The following is a 22,024-nucleotide window of genomic DNA, read 5'->3' as shown; positions in this document are numbered from 1 at the left end:
CGTAATTTTAGTCTAGAAAGTTACTCCAGTCATTGAAATCAGATTTGGGCCTGGGGCTATAGAGCTATTTTCAGTAAAGTTTTCTGATTGATCAGTTACTCCCCAGAGGAAACTAAGCAGCTGGTCCTGTGTGCCCGCCATCCATTCATGCGCAATAATGGTAATGAGTTGTTTTTCTGGGTCACCATCATCCCCCAATCTTCCCTGAATCTCCTTGGCAGAGCTCTTTAATTACTTCTGGAGTGAGTACCTGGTGTAATTGTTTGACTTCGGTCTTGGCTGTTTTCTTGGTACCTAATTGATTTCTCATTCTCCCACCACTTGGATCCTGGGGAGGCAGCAGCCGAGGCACAGGGTACCTCTGGCCAACAATTGAGAATTAATAAGAGGAGGAAGAAAAGCAAGCTTGTCAGATGCCATCGATTTGTGATTTCAGAAAAAAGCAAAACAAAACCAGACCATGTCATATTAAATCAGGGCTGAGACAAGAAGGGAAGGGAGAGAGCAGGAGCACCAGAGATAGGAGAGCAGAAACCAAATAAAAACATCCTGCCAGGATCTAAACAGTATACGTGTGTGTGTGTGTGTGTGTGTGTGTGTGCCCACAAAACTCTCTTATCATAGCCAACTGATCAACTATCTCCCGATCTCTCAGATGCCACGATCACCCCATAAAAATGATCTTCTATTGACTTTGTGCAAACATACCTGTCTGTCTGCTCCAACAGAATGTAAACTCCTTGAGGGCAGGGACTTATTTCAATTTTGTGTTTGTATCTTACTGGCTAGCACAGTACCTGGCATGGGGATAGTAGGAATGACAGGAAAAGGATTGATTAAGCACTTACTATATGCCAGGTTTTGCACTAGGTATCTAGGTGGGTCATTGGATAGAGAGGGACCTAAACCCAGAGTCAAGTCAAACCTAAGATGCTTTTACTTGTGTGATATTCAGCAAGTCACTTAGCCTCTGCCAGCTTCAGTTTTCTCATCTATAAAATGGGGATAATAATCCCATACCTCCCAGGATTGTTGTGAAGATAAAATTGAATAATATTTGTTGAGCATTTTGAAAACTTTAAAGTGCTTCAAAAATGCTAGCTATTTTCTTTTTCCCCCTCCCTCCTTTGTCCTTTGTTCCTTTGTTCCTTTGTTCCTTCCTCCCTCCTTCCTTCCTTCCTTCCTTCCTTTTTTCCTTTGTTCATTCCTTTTTTCCTTCGTTTGTTCGTTCGTTCGTTCGTTCCTTCCTTCCTTCCTTCCTTCGTTCCTTCCTTCCTTCCTCCCTCTTTCCCTCTATCCCTCCTTCCTTCATTCCTTTTTTCCTTCGTTGCTTCCTTCCTTCGTTCGTTCCTTCGTTCGTTCCTTCGTTCGTTTGTTCCTCCCTCCCTCCCTCCCTCCCTCCCTCCCTTCCTCCCTCCCTCCCTTCCTCCCTCCCTCCCTCCCTCCCTCCCTCCCTCCCTCCCTCCCTCCCTCCCTTCCTTCCTTCCTTCCTTCCTTCCTTCCTTCCTTCCTTCCTTCCTTCCTTCCTTCCTTCCTTCCTTCCTTCCTTCCTTCCTTCCTTCCTTCCTTCCTTCCTTCCTTCCTTCCTTCCTTCCTTCCTTCCTTCCTTCCTTCCTTCCTTCCTTCCTTCCTTCCTTCCTTCCTTCCTTCCTTCCTTCCTTTCCTTTCTTCCTTCCTTCCTTCCTTCCTTCCTTCCTTCCTTCCTTCCTTCCTTCCTTCCTTCCTTCCTTCCTTCCTTCCTTCCTTCCTTCCTTCCTTCCTTCCTTCCTTCCTTCCTTCCTTCCTTCCTTCCTTCCTTCCTTCCTTCCTTCCTTCCTTCCTTCCTTCCTTCCTTCCTTCCTTCCTTCCTTCCTTCCTTCCTTCCTTCCTTCCTTCTTCCCTTTGAGGATCCAAAGACAACAAAAAGAATTTAATTTTAATGGATGGTTATTTATGATTGGTTTATTGATAAAAACTTTGGTACATACAAATTGAATTTTATCCTAATCCACCTTCAATGGTGGAAGGAGGGGAGACAATTCAGGAGTGCAGGTTTGTGTCTAGGCTGTACCATTTTTGGCATAATTTGGTGCAAGTCATCCTACCTCTCTGATGCCATTTCCTTGGATGCAAAATGGGCAGAGGTAGGGGCAGAATGTAATACTATTAAGCTATTTGTTTTGAAGATCAAATGAAATGATATCTATAAAGTACTTTGTAGTCCTAAAATCCCATCTAAACTTGAGCTGGGATGATTATGTCCTCTGGAGAAAATACATGCTGTTAAGATAAAAGGGTATGGCATGATGACAAGATCTTGAAGTCAGAATACTGGATCAGAATTCAATTTTCTCTCCCACAACTTCATCCAGTGGTCATCTAGTTTGATAGGAGGTAGGTTCCAGGACCCATTGGGAAGGTGAAAGCAAGAGACACAGGGGGCTTAGATTTTTTTGATAGGCTGCCATCTTGAATGGAAATGAAAACTTTTGTCCATATATATATTTTTTTTTGTATAGAATCAGATTCACTGGTCAATAGGTTTGGGATCAAGCATGGAGAAAACCAGAATTCTGGGGATTAGCCGACTGAATTTTGGCTGGCTCAGTCTGGAGAGTAGATGGAATGTCTCTTGCCTCTCCACCATCATAGGATTAGTGATCACAAGTTAGAAGGGACTTGGAAGCCAGTTAGTCTTTTACATTTTTCAGATAAGGAAATGGGACCTGGTAAGTTAAGTGACCTGTCCACATTCTCACAAGCAGTGTCAGGCCCAGAATTTGAACCCAGTTCTTCTGATTTGCAACCAAGCACACTTTCTACCAATCATACTCTGTTTCTCCATTTCCTTGGATTTTCAATGCATACTAAAGGGCACATCTTAATTCAATATATAAACTAACAAATGTGTCTTTATTTGCCTCACTTAGTACATGAGAAAAATAAAGCAAAGAGAAGTTAATGACTAGCCCTGAGGAAAAGAGCAAGTAAGTGAGGGATTTGAACCCATGTCTTTCTGACTCAGAGTTTAGTATCCTAACTACTAAACCATATTATATCTTATTGCCTTAAACATCTCACTGGTTGACATACTTCAAGTAAATTGACTTACAAATATCCTTCTTTGATTTTTAAGAGCTTCTTATTAAAAATGCAGGAAGTCAAGAGCAGTTAGGTGGATCAGTGGATAGAGTGCCAAGCAGTAGTTGGGAGGACCTGGGTTCAAATATGGCCTCAGACACTTATTAGTTTATTAGACACTTTACTCTATTTGCCTAGCCCCTTGATCTTTGGTCTTTGAGTTTTTACTATGGTAGAAAGTAAGGGTTGAAAAATATAGAAAGCCCCAGGACTTCAAGCCAATTAAAGATGCTGAGACCAAGATGTGACTCTATCTGTTGCAGACTGATATCTATCCTGCTTCCTATGAACTTTAGACTTGGGGCAGATCAAGGGGAGGGAGCTTGCCAACTATAGGGCATATTGAGCTACTTATAGAAATAGGATGTGGTGTGGAGATTGGGTTAACTGGTTTTCTAATGGGACTGGACCAAGATTTTTTTGTCAGGTCTTAAGGGTTAAGAACCCTGGTGCTGAGTTGGATGGATTAAGGGCAGCATTCTAGGTAGGACTGGGGGATCAAGTCAATAAGCCCTTATTAAACATCTACTATATGTAAACCTTAAAATTTCTTAGACTTATAAATGTAGGAAATTTCACCATTGGGAAATTTCATACTTGAAAAATTTCCTATTGATAGTGGGAACTCTATTGGAATGTGAACCCCATTGGCATGGGAGGTTCCTCCTCCTCCCTTCTTAAGATTACTTTAGGACAGAAACCTTTTGCTGAACAATGGAAAGGGCTTTGACCTATGCTTAAGCTTTGAGTCATGATTGATTTTAGAATTGATACAATAGAGATACTTGGAATGACAGAACCAGGTCTTGGAAAATACAATTTCCACCCCACTCAGTCCTAACAGGATTTAGGAAGGGCTGCAGCAAAGGATCAAGATTTAATTATTTGAGAATATGACCTTCAACATACATGTGCAAAGCCACAGACCTCTGGGTGGTCCTGGGTTAAGCTAGAGCCACCATTGGCACGGGGAAGACATGGACAGTGATTGGTAGATGTGAGAACTGAGGGGAGGGAACTTGGATGGTGTCCTTAAAGATAGCGGGGTCTGAGGACTAGAGGGGTTGTTGATTGGAGAGGTTTTTGCTCTGAGAGGTTGTGCTCTGAGAAGCTTGCTCTGAAGGAAGCTGGAGGTGGAGGCCCCTGAGACTGTTTCTCCATTTTGGTCACGTGAGTGATAGGGACTGATCTCTTTTCTTTGCCTCAGCTATCTAAGGGCTTGGGCCTTTTGGCCCAGCCTAAACAGAAGGGGTATTTAAGCCCTATTCCCTTCTCTCCCCTTTCTCTCTCCCTCTCTCTCTCTCTCTCTAATACCTTTCTTCCTCCTGTTTGTAATTAAACTCCATAAAAGGTTGACTGCTGACTTGAGTTTTCATTTAGGAATTACATAGCTGAATTCCTTGGCAACCTTAAATTAATATATATCAGTCTTTTAAAGTGATTTCCTTGTCACATATATGCCAAATGTTGTGCTAAGCACTGGAAATGCAAATACAAGCTAAAAAGTCCCTGCCATCAAAGATTGCCCATTCTAATGAGTGATGAAAACCCATAAATCAAACTCAAAAGCAAGAGATGGGAGAAGAAAGTAGAAATGTACCTCCATGTGGGCATGATGGAGAGAGAAGTCCAGAGAATTAGCAGTATTTCTCTAAAGACAAATGATAGAAAATAGAATTGGGCTGAAGAGGTGACTGAGCAAGATGCTGGTAAAGACTGAGATATTCTTGCCCTAGAAAATAGGAGGCCCTCCAACTAGGGCATCTTTCATGGCATGATCTATTCAGAAATGGTCTAGTCCAGTCCCCTTGGGCCCCCCAAATGGAGGATACCAAGCTCACCTTCGATGAGAGATTAAGTGCCTTTTTCTAGGGTCACATAACTAATGTTTGTCAGAAGCAAGAATTGAGCTTGGGCCTTCCCAACTCCAAAGCCAGAGTGCTCTATTGACTTTGCTCTACTTCCTCTCAAAACTCTGGGAGAGGTTATAGGAAACCATTGGGGAAATGTGATCCTGAAGCAATTTTTTAGAATCCCTAGCTAACGTAGTCAGGAAGCACTTAGGTGCTAACACCTGCTTTGGATCCAGCCTAATCTTCATGCTAGGATGTATGTGTGTGTGTGTGTGTGTGTGTGTGTGTGTGTGTGTGTGTGAAATGCCAAGATTTTTCTTACTTTTTTAGGAGAATGAAGAAGAGAACAAAGACAATCTAAAGCAATTAGACAAACCAAACACCAATGTTGCTGCCCCTATTTTCTGCTTCATTCTAGATCCCAACCATTCTCTTATCTTTTGGAGATGCTCCTAAGCCACCAAGAATGGTGCATAAGGTTTGTGTACTGAAAACAGAGAACCCTCTCCTCCTGCCTATAGCACCACCATCCTTGCTCCATATTTCCCCCTACAACCAATGTACAACTTCTGCTCAACAATACATTATGCTAACCAAAGCTAAAAGGTGAACAGCTCTTCCACAATCTTAGACTATGACCAGGGGAGCCCCTGTCTGCCTACTCTGTTCTGCCTGAACCTAGGATTACAATTTCTTCCAAATGTGGGATCAAGATGGTAGAGGATGGATGGAATTGCTGCTGGCCAGGGTACTGACACAGGGTTAGCTATTAGAGAAATGAAGGCAAAGGATGGTGAATGAATGGAGTCAGAATGAAGGAAACATTAAAAGATCTTCTGACCTGAGGGCAGAAGGAGGAGGAGACTTGGGGAGCAGGGAGATGATACAGATGGATTCAATGGGGATTCAGTTACCAGGTGATCAGGAAAGTTAGTACAATAGTGATGTACAGAAAGTTTTAAGTTTCTATGAGTGCCATGAGCTATGCTAGACTTTCTAGATTTAAACATGACCATAAAATAGCTTCTGTCCTCAAGGAGATTACATTCCATTGGGGAAGATAACCCATATGTGGGTGTGTATATATATATATATATATATATATATATATATATATATATATATATATATATATATATGAATTATATGTACATATGTGCGTATGTATGTCAGCCAAGAGTCCATAAACATGTATTAAGCACTTATTAAGTAGAGCGCTCTGCTAAGTACTGAGGATAGAAAGAAAGTTGCTAGACATTCCCTGTTCTCAAGGAACTTACAATCTAATGGGGAAAGACAAAATGTAAAAAAAAAACTGATGGAGTGGGAAGGTATCTGTCTCTTGGGCATGCTAAAGATCTGTAGCAAGGTGGGAAATGATCTGAGGAGCTGTGTGCTATAGGGCTGACATTATACACATATGTGTGTAGATATAAATATATATTCAAAATTTAAATGGACCAGTGATTGATTTGGAAATTGACTTCAATGATACAGATCGCAGGCCACTTACATCTTCACATTCTATATGACTTTTGTCCATGATCTCTCAAAAGTCTGGCACAGCAAAGAACTAGAAGCTAGGGAGGTTGGGAGGTGTCCCTCAATCAGGCTATGGTTTATTATTTGTAATGGAATACTTTTGTGTTGAAGGAAATGATGAGAGAACCTAGGAATATGGACCTAATGCAGTGATCAGAACTCAGAAGGAGAGGGAAGGGGAAAAAAAGGAGAATGGAAGGGAAGTGAATAAGTTATTTATTAAGTGCCTGCTATGTACTAAGTACTCTACTAAGTGCTTTAGAGTCATCTCATTTTATCCTCAAAACAACCCTGGGAGGTAGGTGCTATTATTATCCTCATTTTATAGTTGAAGAAACTCAAGGAGAAAGAGGTGAAGTGACTTGCCCAGGGTCAAAGAGTGTTTGAAACCAGATTTGAGCTCTGGTCTTCCTGACCCCAGAACCAATGCTCTGTCCGCTGAACTAACCAAATGACTCATTGAGAACAATCGGTGCAGTCAAAATAACACTATAAAAATAAACAATTGTGAAAGTCTTTAATGGAAGGACCAACATTTATTGCAGAGAACCAATAATGAAAAATGCTACCCACCTCCTGATGGAGAGTTGATGGACTGAATTATGTGCAATGAGTTCACATTTTTTGGCATGGCCTTGTGGGGATTTGGTTTTCTTGACCGTGCATATTCATTACAAGGCTTTGTTTTTCCTTTCCAGTGTAGGAGGAAAGAAAGGAAAAAGGTTAAGGAATTGAGAGGATTAGGATAGCAAATGGTTAATTATGGAATTGAGTGAGCCATCCACCATATTGCAACTCAATTCTGGAGCTAGCTGAGTTTCCTTTTTATTCAGTTATGGGTCTGGTCCAATTTCTGTCTTGTGAGAAAACAATTCTATTTTGGGAATTGGAATTGTGAGGTGACTTGATTGTATTGTTTGAATCTAGCTCTACATGTCTGGGAAGCTGGACCACCTCTACCTGTTGCTTAGAAAGCCTTAAATAAGAAGGACCTAGATTATGCTGACCAGAGAACCTGTCAGATCCAAAGATTGATGCAAGGAATTACTCAAAATTGCCCATCTCAAGCAGTCCATATGTCTTATCAGAAAGCTGGTCCTGCACTGATCAATCAGTTATTGACTCATTTTCCATGTTCCTTTGATTATTTACAGACTCTTGGGAGAGTCAGACACCTCTTTTTCTGATTTCAGGGAATTGTACCTCTCCACTGACCCCACCCCTAACTGGAAAGTCACTAATCTTTCCTCCAGTTAAAAATCAGATTATTTAATGTTTCCTCTTGATTGTTTTATTTTAATTAATTGGTTTGGTTTGATTGTTTTTAAAGTATGAAAGTCTGTATCCTCCTATATTCTGGATCCAGCCTTAAGTGGAGGAAGACTACTGGTCCAGATTTGTGGGGCAATTGCTATGCATTGCTTAATTGTATGTGTGGAAGCTCCAACCTTTGTTTCCTCAGCCATTTCATCTCTTACTTGCTACAGATTGGAGAAAATACATTTAAATAATTAAGTTAAATAATTTAAAAAATGCCACAGGAGATTTAACCCATATGACATGGACATATATAAGTAAATATAAAGTAATCAGATGAAAATATATAGAAATTAAATAATTTTCTGAGGAAACAGTAGTCTCAAAGATTAGGAAAGCTCTCATGTAGGAGACAGTTCTTGAATTGATCTTTGAAGAAAGGAGGAATTCTAATTAGTGGAAGTAAGGAGAGAGTACATCCCAGGCAAGTGGGACAGTCAGTGCATGCATATGAAAATGAGAGATGACATGTATAGAGGACAGAAACTGTGCTAAGTTGGCTGGGCCATGGGATATGTGAAGGAGATTGAGGTGTAATAAGTCTATGAAAGTTGGGCAGATCCAGTTTAAAATGGGCTTTATATTCCTAATGCAAAACTTTTTATTTTATCCCTGAGCCATTAGGGAGCCACTGAAGCCTTTCTCCTTGGGCAGTAACATGGTTAGACTTACTCTTTAGGAAAGTCTTTGTGGAGGGTGGATTTGAGAAATGAGAAACCTGAAGCCTGGAGACCAGTATGGAGGCCACAGTAGTAGTCTAAATAAAATGAGAGGAGATAACTTGAATTAAGAGGGTTGCTCTGTAAGTAGAGAGAAGAAGAGATCCCAGAAGTGTCAAGAATCTGGAATCACTGGGATTTGATGTTTGGCTACATTTGATGGAGAGTGAAGAGTATAGGATGAGTTTAAGGTGGTGAATCTGGGAAATATAGTAATGCTTTTAATAGAAATATGGGGCAGGGATGAGTTTAGGACAAAGAGAAAGAGTTTTGATTTGGATATTTTGAATTTGAGATGCCCAGGAGACATTCAGTTTATAAGGTCCAACTCAGGAGAGAGACTAAGTCTGGATATACAAATCTGGGAGCCATCTGTATAGAGATGATAGTAAAGGAGTACTTAAATGTTCCATGTAGAAAAATCAGGGGATATCCTACCTCTTACTAATGACCAATACCTATGTACTTCTTCCCTCCTGGCAGCCTAGTTTTCTATCCATATGCCAGTTTATTAGTCATAAGAAAAAGAGGAATGCTGCAGCATGCTTATAAGTGTTTTGCCTAAGAGGTCTAAAGTACTTCTCAATATAATGTGATCCATTGAATTAAATTGTAATTCAATCTTCTATTGCCCCCCCCCCCCTTTTCTCCATCTCCACTCCTTAAATGTCCTTTCCTCTTCCCTCACCCCATACACACAGTTCCACTATTTTGGATGAGAATCACATCAAACATAATTTTTGCCTAGCCATTTTACAGCTGGAAAGGACCTGAGAGTTCATCTAATCCAACCACCTCCTTTTACAGATGAAGAAACTGAGGATTGGGGAGCCCAAGTGACTCGCCCAATGTCAAATATTTACAGAAGAATTTGAACACAGGTTCTCTGACTCTGCTCTTTCCAGTGTTAACATATAGCTCTCAAAGCAATATTTTGATCACATCACTCCCTTTTACAAATATTTTAATAACTCCTCAGAGCCTACATGATAATGTATAAACTCCTTTATTGAATATTTAAGGTTTCATTCTGATTATCCTACTTAATTATCCTCTAGTCCTTTCTACATACTCTTCAGACTAGTTGGAAAAGCTTGTTCACTATCCTATCATCACTCTGAACACTCTTTAGTTCCAATTTATTTTTATATCTAGTATAATTTATATTTATATAATTCATATATTTCATATAATTTTTTACAATTTAGAAAAAATTTCTAGAATGTGTTCCTTTGGTCAACATTGAATGACAGGATTTCAGAATTACAAGTCTTCCAGTCCATCCAGAATCTAATTAAAGATCCTCCTCTCCCAATTAGAGACAGTTCTTCATCCTCATAGGACAATCATTCATCTTTTGTATAGCTCTAATTGTTAAATTTTTCCTGACATCAAACATAAAGTTTCCCTTTCATGACTTTTATGTATTCTTCCAGTTCAGGCCTCTGTGGCCAGATAGCTCAAGCCTAATCTTTCCCAACCATCTCCTTGCTATTCATACTTCTGCTACTTTAGTGCAAACCCTCTTTGATCACTTCCTAGACTATTTCAATAGCTTCCTTTCTAATTGGCTGATTTGCTCTTACTGTTACCAAAGTGGTTCCCTGTTGCATCTAGGACAAAACACATCCATAAAAATATAAAGTCTTGTGTTTTGCTTTTAAAGCTCTTTACAATTTGGCCCCAACCTACTGATCTAGACTTATTGTGCCTTGGAACCAATATTCAGCATTGATTCTAAGATAGATGGAAAGAATTTAAAAACAAAACCAAAAACATTCAATTGCTCTAATGTTTATTGCTCCTGCTATAACAATTGACTTGTATTCCATCTCTCCTTCCAAAGCATCCTGTGTAATGTAGATTGATCACTACCCTTCCTCATGGGAGCCATGTCTGAGAAGATGGCCACAAGCGCTTGTGGTGGTCTGGAGAGGACTCTTACCTGATAATGATCAGGGGAATGAAGTACACTAGGAAGGCGACAATGGTCATATATGGGATCCAGTAGGAATCATCAGGCCACAGGGCCCAGCACTGTACTTCTCCATTGGCTAGTTTCCTCTTCCCAAAGATGATTAGAGTAGGAATAGAAAACAGGAAAGAGAGGCTCCAGGCAACCACAATTAGGACTTTTGCCTGCTTCTCTGTTTAAAGAAATCAAAAAGGATTAGTCAGGGAGTAATATCGGGGTCACTGGCTTTACCCCTTTCCCAGAAATCCTGAAAGCAAGAAGTTTGTGAACTGAAACTAACCAAGAAACAATATTTGGAATGTACGCTTCATCTTTGTACCTTGTGTTTCATCAAAGGATTCCAACAAAGGAATGTCTGATTAAAAGTGAAGAAGAGTGAGTGAGAATAAGGGATAACCACTGCAAGATCATTGGGGCATAGTTTAGAGTGGGAAAGGACCTCAAAAGCCATCTAAAGTCCTTATTTTACAAGCGAGGGAAGTGGACCTTTGAGAGATGAAGGATCCTTCCTAAGATCAAGTCAGACATAAATAGCAAAGCTGGGATTTGAACCTAGACCCCCTGAGTCCACAGAGAACATTGTTTCCTTTGCAGCATGCTTTTAGATACTGGAATGGTTTATCTGCAAGGTCAAGAGAGCTCAAGAAAGGTCCCTATCAGGTTGGGTGGACCCTTTGGAGCAATCAAATGGAAATATTTGCATTAGTGTTGTGGCAAACAGTCAGGCAGGAACACTTTGTGATCTGCATTATTGGAAGAAGATCCCACACAGGGGATCACAGCTCCAGGAAATTCATGGTGTATCGCTAATATTTAGTCAAGTTAATCAATGCATATAAAATGACTTGTTTAATTGAGTTTAATGTCTATGGTATGTCTGTAACAGACAGGCAGGGTGATTGATTAGGGATACTTTTTTTTGCTCCTTTTGTTGGACTCCCATCTTCAAATCCTTTATGGAAGCTAATCAAATTATCATCATATCATATAGGAAAGTCACATCTTTCTAAGTGACTGCGTTGTGCTCCAGCTTCAAAACCACGTTTTCCTGCCTTATAGAGCATTTCCTGCTTACTCTATTTCACATTATAGCCAGCAACTAGGCTTGCTAGTCTCCAAGGTCTCTTCCAGGTGAATTGTTCTAGAATTTAATGATTAATTTGGTTGCCACATTTTAGGAGGTAATGGAATAGAATACTTAGCGACTTAGAAGACCTGTGTTCAAATCCTGACTCTGCTATTGTGTGGGCAAATCATTTAAACCCCTAAACCTCTGTTTCCTTCTTTGTATTATGATGGTGTTGAATTAGATGGCCTCCTTTCTTTCAGTTCTCTATGTTCCCAATGAAAGAGTTTGACTAGACAACCTCAGAGTTCTCTTCTTAATCTAATATAGGATATTATAGGTCATTCGACCTATCTAAAATTCTCTGTTTAGTTAAAGAATATAGAAGAGAACTTAGAAGTCCATTAGACAAATCCCTTCATTTTACGGATGAGGAAATCAAGTCCCAGCTTGAGGAACCATCTTGCTCAGATTCATGAAGATAGGAGGTCATTTTCCAAAGGCTTGATTGAAAAAGAAGATGAACTGGCCACATGGCAAAGGTGAGGGATAACCAAAAGACATCCTTAAGTCTTCAAATGCTAAATCTAGTCCCTTTCTCTCTATGTTCTGCGGTGCCTGGGAGACTCACATGAATATATCTGTGTACAGTTCTTTGCAGACTTTAAAGCACCATATGAGAGTCAGGTATTACTACATTGTATATGATTTGCCCCTTCCATGGCTGTCTATGAAGGAATCTTTCACATAGTGCTGGAAGGGAACCAAGAGCCCATCTAGTCCAACACATTTATATGTGAAGAAACTGAGTCCTACAAATGCTGAATGGATCACTTAAGGTCATACCAATTCTAAGTGCTACAACATGGGAATTGATCTCAGGTCCTGGGACTTCAGAGATGACACTTTCCCCTACTAGACATCACTGTTGCCCCGATAGATAAGATTCTGCATACTTAAAAGCTATCCATTTCCTCTGCTAATTCATGGGCTTTGACTCTTTAAAAGCATCAAAGGAACCTCTTCCAATAAGCCATCTCAGAGTCATTCTGCCTGCCCCGATGAGCCTTTATGCCACATCTCAGCAGCACGTGGGACCATACCAACTTTCCCGTGTTGGCATATTGTTCTGAAAACATTCTGAAACCATTTTTGCCTTCATGTTGCTAAATAACTCAAAGGCAGAGGCTCCCCTTGTATTTGCCTTACTTCCTCCCAGCACTCGGTGAGCTCAGTGGCTTGGAGAGGATACTTAAGTCCTTCCTTGATGAGGGTGGGTGTGGGTCGGAAACATCAATAGTTTTAACAAATCCATCATTCTTAGTACATTAGCTATTGAATCTACTGCTTTGATCTGATTAATGTTTCTGTTGAGGACAATGTTTTCTGTGCATCTCTAGTGGACATTATGATGACTAGACCTAAATCTTTAGTTTCAGCCTTTCACTTTGCACTGTCAAGAGATTGGGCTTCCCTCATTCTCCCCAGTAGAGCCTCATTACCAAATGGGCTTAGTTTATATGTCCTTTTGGCTATGGATTAAAAAATGTGGTAAGAGTCCCAAAATGATTCAGTCAAAATTTCATCACAGATTCAATTAGACCTGGAAAGGACCTAATGGATCACTGAGTCTCAACCTCATCATTTTTCATGATTAACTGAGACCCCCAAAAGGAAAGCGATTTGCCTATGGTCATAGAGGGAAAAACGTATCAGAGTCCAGATATAAATTCAGATTCATAAACTTTAAATACAGAATTGGTTCACTTTTGCACATTATCTCCCCTCCAAATCATGCCTCCTGACTCATTCCATCAGCTGCATTTAGCAGCAATAAATCAGCTCACCTCCTTGAAGGAACTTCATAGGGTAGACAATAGCGTGGTATCTGTCAATACTGAGTGACACCAGAACATAGGTTGACGCATATAGCAGCACTACCTGAAGGCAAAAAAGAAGATGAAATGTTTTGATGTTCAGGATGGAAGGAAGGATACGTGGCTGAAAGTAGCTCTGTCTAGTGGTGATTGGAATCTTGGATACTTTCCCTTGGAGTAGAAGAGGTATGACTCCAGACACCATCACTGCAGGAGCTGGGATGGATGCCATATATGTATCAGAACACAGAGCAGTTTAGCCAGTAGAATTTTGTTCTAGTATTCCTGGGTGATTCATTCTTTTAGACCCCTAGAAGTTCCCTTCTTTTGATCAACCCTTGAATTTATATGACACATTTAATTGGAAGGGACTTTCAAAATGGAAGACAATGCTCTTTGTCACAGGCAAATCATTTTATCTAGAGTTGTGATTGTATTTACAATGGTATAGGGAATGACAGATGAGGCAACTCCTTCTACCAATGCACATCAACACCTCCTCTTTAGGCTTTCAAAGTGCTTTATATCCATTATTCCATTTGAACTACACAATGACCCTGCATACAGACTATCATTTCCAGTTATCACCATTGTTGTTGTTGTTACCCTCCAGCCTAGTGATAACTTCACTTCATAAATCACCTACTGCACAAATGCTGAGGTCAAGGAATGTTTATAGGATCATACTGGTAAATGTTTAACAACCAATTGGATTTTTTATTTTTTGAAAAATAAATTTGGCTTGGTTCTCTTTATATGTGAGAAATGAGGGCTCTTTCAGAAAAAAAAAATTGCAGTAATCACTCTCCATACAGTTTCTTACTTTCCTTTTAATATTGACTGCATTGGCTTTGTTTGTGCAAAATCTTTAATTTCATGTAATTGAAGTTATCCATTTTATTTCATGTGATCCTCTATATCTCTTGTTTGGTCACGTTTTCCCTCATTTATACATCTGACAGGTAAAAATTTCCATGCTCCACTAATTTGCTTATGATACCACATTTTATGCCTAAATTATATCCATTTTAACTTTATCTGGTTGGATGGTGTGAGATTTTGATGTACATATAGTTTTTGCCAAACTACTTTCCAGTTTTCCTAGCAATTTTTATCAAATAGTGAGTTCTTGACCCTAAAGTGTGAATCTTTGAGTTTATAAAATGCTGGATTACCATGGTCATTTATTACAGTGTATTATGCAACTAATATATTCCAGTGGTATGCCACTCTGTTTTTTAGCCAGTACCAGATTGTTTTGATGATTTCAGCTTTGTAATATAGCTTGAGATCTGGTACTGATAAGCATCCTTCCTTCACATTTTTAATTGATTCTGTTTTTATTCTTGACATTTTCCAGATGAATTTTGTTATTATTTTTTCTAGCTCTAAAAATAATTCTTTAGTAATTTCATTGGCATGACACTGAAATAAGTAAACATAATTCTGTAGAACTGTCATTTTTATCATACAGGTTCAGCCTACACATGAGCAATTTAATATTTTACTAATTGTTAAGACCTGACTTCATTTGTGTGTAAACCCTGGTGGGACAGTTCTTTGCCACAGTAAGCCAATGCTTTATTATTATTTTATCTAGAGTTATGGCCCTGTCCTTAAAATGGTATAGGAAATGATAGATGAACAAATTCCTTTTTACCAATGCACACATCAGCATCTGCTTTTTGAGTTTTCAAAGTGCTTTATATACCAATATCCAAAGTAGTCATGGGATGGAAAAATCATCTCAGGTCAATTTTTTGTTGGGTCTGACATTATAGAATTTGATTTGCTGTGTTATTTAAAGTTGTTTGGAGGGGAATGCTGGGAAACTTTGGCTGGGTTGCTGTCTCTACTCTTCCATCTTGGCTTTTCCCTATTTTCCATTCTTTTAGCAGACACTTAACTGAAACCAAATACCTTTGAAAGATTAAACTTGGGGGATATGGACCTAGACACAGAAGGTCTGTAAGGTTGTATCTTCATTCTGAAGCAAATTCTTTTTTGTTTTGTTTGTCTTAAATTGTCTTCCTCTTTGGCATGGATAATTGAGAATAGATTACATTGCTCTCCTCAATATTCTTTATTATTATTCCCAATTCTCCATTTTTTCAGACTTTTCACTCCTATTTTTAAAATACTTGCCCAACATTCTTCATGTTTGTTCTCTTGACCTTTAGACTCTAAACTCCTTGAAAACAGGAATTTTTTTTTGCCTTTCTGAGTATCCCCAATGTTTAATATATTTGACACTTAATAATTGCTTAATAAAAGCTAGTTCATAGACTGAGGCATCAGACCCCAATTTGAGCTAGTTTTACGTTCAGTTTTGAGCATCATATTTTAAAAACATGGATAAACAAGAGAATGTTCATAGGAGGACAACTAGGATGGTGAAAGGGTTCAAGTAGGTGGCATATGACTATAGGTTGAAGGAGTTTGGAAGATGAATTCAAATATCTGAAGGGCTATCATGTAGAAGATAGAATAGACCTGCTCTACTTGGCCCCAGATATAGTGGTTACATGTAGATATCAGGAAGTGACAAATTTGGGGTTGAAATGAAGGAAGACTTTCTGGTAATCAGAGCAATTCAAAATGGAAGGATAGTAGCCCCCAGTCCCTTCTTGCCAGAAGTTTTCACGCAAAGGCTGGAGGATCCATTCTCAGGAAGGTTGGGTATTCTTGTTCATGAATAAATGAATGGAAGAATGAAGGAAAAAGCATTTATTAAACACTTTCCATGTGCCAAGTACCCAGTGCTTAGCACGGTTCTTGGGGACATAAAGACTGCTTTATACATAGGTTTTCACTGATTACTTGATTACTTTGTTAAATAATGGGGCATAGACATTGGGAAAAAAAAGGTAGCTCTTGCCCTTAAGAAGCTTATGTGCAGTAGGCGAAGAATTCACACAAATACTTGTGTGTATGTATATACATCTATATGTAACTATATACGCATGCATTATGCATATATAAACAAATATGTACCTATGCACATACCTACACCCAGTATAGTTATGTGTGTGTATATATATATGTAGACATATATTAGCACAAATTTTATATTTTTGTATCTGATAATATAATCTATAAATTATATTTCTGTTGCTTAATCATTTTAGTTGTATTTGCCTCTTCAAGAATTCTCTTGACAAAGACGCTAGTTTGTCATTGTCTTCACTCACTCATTTTAAAGATGAGGAAACTGAGACAAACAGGGTGAAGTGAGTTGTCCAAGGTCACACAGCTAGTACATATCTGAAATAAAATTGGAACTCAGGAAGATGAGTCTTTTGATTCAATTCTGGATGCTCTATCCACCATGCCTAACTGCTCATAAATTACATACATATAATGAACTATGTATGATATAGTATCCAATAGGTTATACATAATATCTATAATTAGATGTTATAGAAATATTCTGAAAAATATAAAATTTATATTATATATACACAGATCTAAATCTACATCTACATAGGTGAGATAGATAGATACTGTGTTTGGAAATATGGGGATGTTTTATCTGTGCATATATACACATGTGTTCATGTAGCCGCATATATGTGTATATTCATTTTGTATATGTACTTACAATGTGTTTTTATGTATAAATGTATCATATACATACACACAGGCACATACATAAAACATAAATATGTATATTTTTCCCCCCATGGCAATGGTGGCAAAGGATGGTGTCCTGATGTCCATTTCAGTTCTGATCTATGATTCTGTGAACCTCCTCTTCTACCATGGCAGTCTATATCCAAATGCTTTAGTTAGAATTCTTGAATTCATATAAATCCTCTAAAAGATATTGATGAATTGTAGCGATTCATGCCTAATTTCCTTTCACATTCACATTCTCTTTCACAGATTTCCTGATGGGTACTTGGAGGACCAAAAGTCAAATTGAATCTTTCATCTCATCAACATACCTGCAAGTAGCGAATCACCCGACAGACCAAATCTGGTGCCATGAAATCCCCTGTGAATCGCCAAATTATATCTGTCAATATGTTGATGAGCCCTGTAAAAGAGTCTGAAGTAAAAACATGTAAGTAATATGTAGTCAGTATTTCCCAAAGATATATTTGTGCAAATCAGTGGACATGAGTTTAAAACTATTTTTACAGTGCTCATTAGATAGTAGGTCAATAATTACTGTTTATTGACAACTTTTACCCAATGAGTTCCGAGTATTTTTGTCTTAGAAAGTTTCCTTCCTCTTTACTTTCTTCTAAGTGTTATTTTAAAATTAGAATTTTATGTCCACCACTCACCCTATTTTCTTTATCCTACCTCTTAATATTTATGGGTTCAATCCATTGTTTTTCCCTTTCTATTTGCCTCAACTTGGTTTTTAAAAATTATTTAAAAATAATTTTCTGTTGATATAATCTGATTTTACATTACCTTCATGTCCCTCCCACCTCCCCTACCTAGCAAACCATTCTTTATAGCAAAGTCTAAAAAAGGAGAAAAAAGGGATACAGACAAATAAGCCAAATACATCAATAGAGTTCGACACTATGAAATGGTCTTCATGCATAGTTGTCCTCTGAATAAAAAGGAGAGGCAGACACATTTTTCTCCTCTCTTTGATGTGTGGTCATTGTAATTACAGAGCATTCAGTTTTGTTGTTATTTTTCTTCCATTTTATTTTTTTTGATAGTCATTGTGTATGTTGTTTTCCTGGTATCGATTACTTCATTTTGAGTCATTTCATAGAAATCTCCCCATACTTCTTTAAAATTTTTCATATTTGTCATTTCTTACAGAAATTATCTCATGTTCATGGGCCATAATTGGCTGTCATTTCCCAACCTTCCTTTGTATCCAGTTCTTTGTTACTGAAACAAGTGCTTCTAGGGACATTTTTGTTCTATATGAAAATCTTCTATCTGTCTTTGACCCCTTTGTGTGTATGTGCTTAGAAATAAGAACTCTTGTGTCAAAGATCACAGACATTTTAGTCTCTCTGATCATTACTCCAAATTACAATCTAAAATGGGTGGACCAATTCACAGATTTCCTAAAAGCAAGTTAGTGTTCCATCTTCTATGGTCTCTCCAACATCAACTATTTCCATCTTTCATTATTTCTGCACATTTTTCTGGATGTCAAGTGAAACATAATTGTTTTGATGCACATTTGTCTTATTCTTACAATCTGGAGCATATATATTTGTTAATAGTATACAATTCATCTCAAAAATGTATTCATATATTTTGACCATTTTGTACTTTGAGTGACTTTTATTTTACAATAATTTAAAATGTTCTCTGTAGCTTATATATCAGACACTTATCAGAGATATTATACAAATATCTTCCTAGTCAAGAGCCCTATTTCTTAGCCTAGTTTCATTGATTTCATTCATTCAAAAGCTTTTCAATTTTGTTGTAAAAATATATTTTTTTGGTTCTTCTCTGTCCCTGTTCTGTTTAAGAATTATCCTCAATGTCATAGATGTAAAAAAGCACTGTTTTTGGTTCTCTTAACATTTTAGAATAGTCTGACCTTTCATAATGAATATTTGTTTTGACTTTAATTTGGCATATTATATATAATATATTGGTCTAACTAATTTCTTCTAAGTTACTACTCAATTTTTCCAGGCATTCTTATTTTTTGTTAGCATTTATTTTTATTTTTTATATATAACATAACATAGTATGTAGCATAACAATGATAAAATACATAATATGATATAACAAATACACAACATACAATATAACCTAAAATAATATTATATATGATTTTGGTAAATATGTAATAAATTATAATAAATTTGTTTATCCAAGAAAAACACTTTCTCACATTAGCTATGTCCAAAAGATCTATGCCTCATTTTTTCTTCTCCCCATTCGCCAAGAAGTTCAGTAATGCATTTATTATCATATAATATATATTTCCCTGGTCATTATGTTGTGGAACAAGATACATATTGCTTACACTAGAGAAAAATTAATGGAGGAAATAAAGTGAAGAATATGTTTCACACAGAAATAGATTTTGAACAATGATACATGTATCATCCAGTGGAACTGCTTGTTGGATTTGGAGAGCAGGAGGAAAAAGTGTGGGGAATGGAAAAATGTTCTAAATAAAAAAAAGGAAAATTAAAAAAAGAATCAAAAACCAACAACAAAAAAGAGTGGTATGTTTCAGTATGCATTTATCTGTTTCTTCTATTGGAGTGGATATACTTTTTCAACATGAGTCCCTTGGAGTTTTCCTGGATCCTTGCCTTGTCAATAATAGTTAAGTTATTGCACAGCTGATCATTATACATGATTGTTGATACTGCGTACAATGTTCTCTTGGTTCTGCTTATTTCACTTTGCATCATAACATATGTCTTTCCAGGTATTTTTGTTGATTTTGTTTACTATTTCTTATGTTGCCCTTGGATTCCATTGTAATCATATAATACAACTCGTCCAGCCATTCACCATTTCTTGGTCACCACAAAAAGAGCTGCTACAAATATTTTAGAACATATAAGTTCTTTTTTCTTTTTCTTTGATCACGTTAGGAAATCAACCCAGTAGTGACTGTATTACTGGGTCCAAAGTCATTCTTATTGAAGAGTGAGTTCTTCACCAAGAAGTTTACATTCTCAGACTTATCAAACACAGATATTGAGTTCAATTACTTCTGATTCTTTTTAACTCAGTTGTTTCAATTGATCTACACTTCCATTTTTAAACAATGCTGAAATGTTTCAATGATAACTTCTTTATAATGTAATTTGGAGCTGAGAAGTACTACCACCCTTTCATTCCTACTTTTTTCATTGTTTCCTTTATAATTTGAAATCTTTTCTTCCTTAAATAAAAATTGCTATTATATGTGCTTTAAAAGTATCCACTTGGTACCAATGTTTTATTTTTTTAAGCTCTTTTTTACATCCTTAGAATTCATTGCCAATTTCAGATAACTTGGAGTTTGGACAACTGACATTATTCTTGTAGGACTGTTCCATTATTTTGTAGTCATCTGTAATTACTTATACTTGCAGATGATTTTTCTTTATGTTCTATGTGTCTTTTAAAAAGCCCAGTTGCTTAATGAGCTCCCTGTGTATTCTAATCAGTCTCTTAGACATATACCCCTTTTCTTCCTCAGTGGAAACGAATGAGAGAAGGGATTAATGGATTATGGAAGGACATTAATTTTGGAAAATAAGAGTGCCTCTCTGAGACAAGAAGAAAAGAAGAAAGGACGAGTAATGAGTGAGAAATATTGAGGCATGGAAGAAGGAGTTCTATATGGTCATTGAATGGTAGAACTTTAAAAGACATTAAAGATGATCACTTTTCAAAGTCTGCTTTCACTCAGGAAGAAACTAGACTCAAGCAAATGAAATGGCTAGATGGTGTTCACATAGTGTGCTAATGGCAAAGTGGGACCTAGATCAGATCCATGAATGTCCCATTATCCTATGAGAGACTTTAAGGTACAGTGGCAGCAGCAATGAATTTTGAATATGGATTAGGATAGAAATCCAGCTCTTTTATTAAATCTGAATGTGGCACTAGGTAAATAATTAAATTCCTCTGGGCTCCTGTTTCACATTCTGTTGAATAAAGAAGTTGGGCTAGATGACTTTTAATTTTCCTTTCAGTCTTTGATTCTATGTTCATATGTTCTGTGAAAATAGATGAGTAATATCTAAAGAAGAAAATGGAAATAAGCTTAATTTCAAAAGAATTTATCAAATCATGAGCTTTCCGTATCAGGATTGCTTTCCCAGGAATACAAAGACAAAAGATACAATGAAATGGGCCATTCTCCATAGAGAGTTTCTGATGAATTCATTTTGCAATCCCTAATAAGAGGCCCTCTGACCTATTAATTCTCTCTACCCATGTGTTCATTTTCCTGTGATGTCTGAGTTGTAATATATTTTTGGTCAATTTTCATTCTCTTCATTCCATAGGGCTTTTGATCAGATCTATATGACTTTAGACAAATATATATGATCAATTCTTGTCATGTGTACTGTATTTCTGGCCAGAAGCTCATCATTGCTATGTTTTAATCTAAGACCCTGAAATTAATCAATAGGTTACATTCAAATGGCAGCAGAACCTCTTGTGTTGAATGAATGGATGATGGGGACAAAAGTGACAAAGAATTGGCAGGTACAATTGGACCAAAATCGGCATCATTAGAAGGAACTTGAGAATTAAGGGATTTTAAATGTAAATGGCACCTGTGCTTCCTTCCTCAGTTTCTTCATAGGGCTTCACAATTCTTAGTTCTGCTTTCCAGATTCTTTTTGATTACCTTGTTTTTATCCAAGGAAATCATTACTGGTAGGTATGTAAGGCAGTTATTATTATGTTGAATTTGATTAGTATTGGGAGTTTCTACATCACCTGGCAGTGGTGCATCTTGGGAAGATAGTAGACCTCTCTATAGATTAGTTTAGCATATAACTGTCAGAGTATCCTTCAGCAAGAAGTCACTAACCACCAATGCTTGTGTTTTCTTCTATTTCTGAGTGATAAGGAGAGTATTTCTGGTGGCCTTT

The 22,024-nt window shown here is 37.5% G+C and overlaps 1 protein-coding gene and 1 long non-coding RNA gene across 3 annotated transcripts in view; one reads left to right on the top strand and one right to left on the bottom strand.

Moving 5' to 3' along the window:
* The window catches only part of NPSR1 (neuropeptide S receptor 1), a 195,977-nt gene that overhangs the window by 32,550 nt on the left and 141,403 nt on the right, over positions 1–22,024 (bottom strand). Inside the window, exons 3-5 of the mRNA XM_001365604.5 lie at positions 17,417–17,520; positions 13,440–13,533; positions 10,497–10,698 (exon numbers count right to left, since the gene is read on the bottom strand). Of these exons, the coding sequence (XP_001365641.3) occupies positions 10,497–10,698; positions 13,440–13,533; positions 17,417–17,520 (400 nt within the window). The remainder of the gene's footprint in view (positions 1–10,496; positions 10,699–13,439; positions 13,534–17,416; positions 17,521–22,024) is intronic.
* The window catches only part of LOC103095037 (uncharacterized), a 133,067-nt gene continuing 123,072 nt past the window's right edge, over positions 12,030–22,024 (top strand). For both annotated transcript variants that reach the window (XR_001623748.2, XR_008913330.1), the window contains exons 1-2: positions 12,030–12,134; positions 17,355–17,535. This is a non-coding gene — a long non-coding RNA (uncharacterized LOC103095037). The remainder of the gene's footprint in view (positions 12,135–17,354; positions 17,536–22,024) is intronic.

This window comes from Monodelphis domestica, chromosome 7 (genome assembly GCF_027887165.1).
Source record: "Monodelphis domestica isolate mMonDom1 chromosome 7, mMonDom1.pri, whole genome shotgun sequence".
Classification (NCBI taxonomy): Eukaryota; Metazoa; Chordata; class Mammalia; order Didelphimorphia; family Didelphidae; genus Monodelphis; species Monodelphis domestica.
The sequence above is the reverse complement of the archived record's forward strand: the minus strand, read 5'-3'. Positions and strand labels throughout refer to the sequence as shown.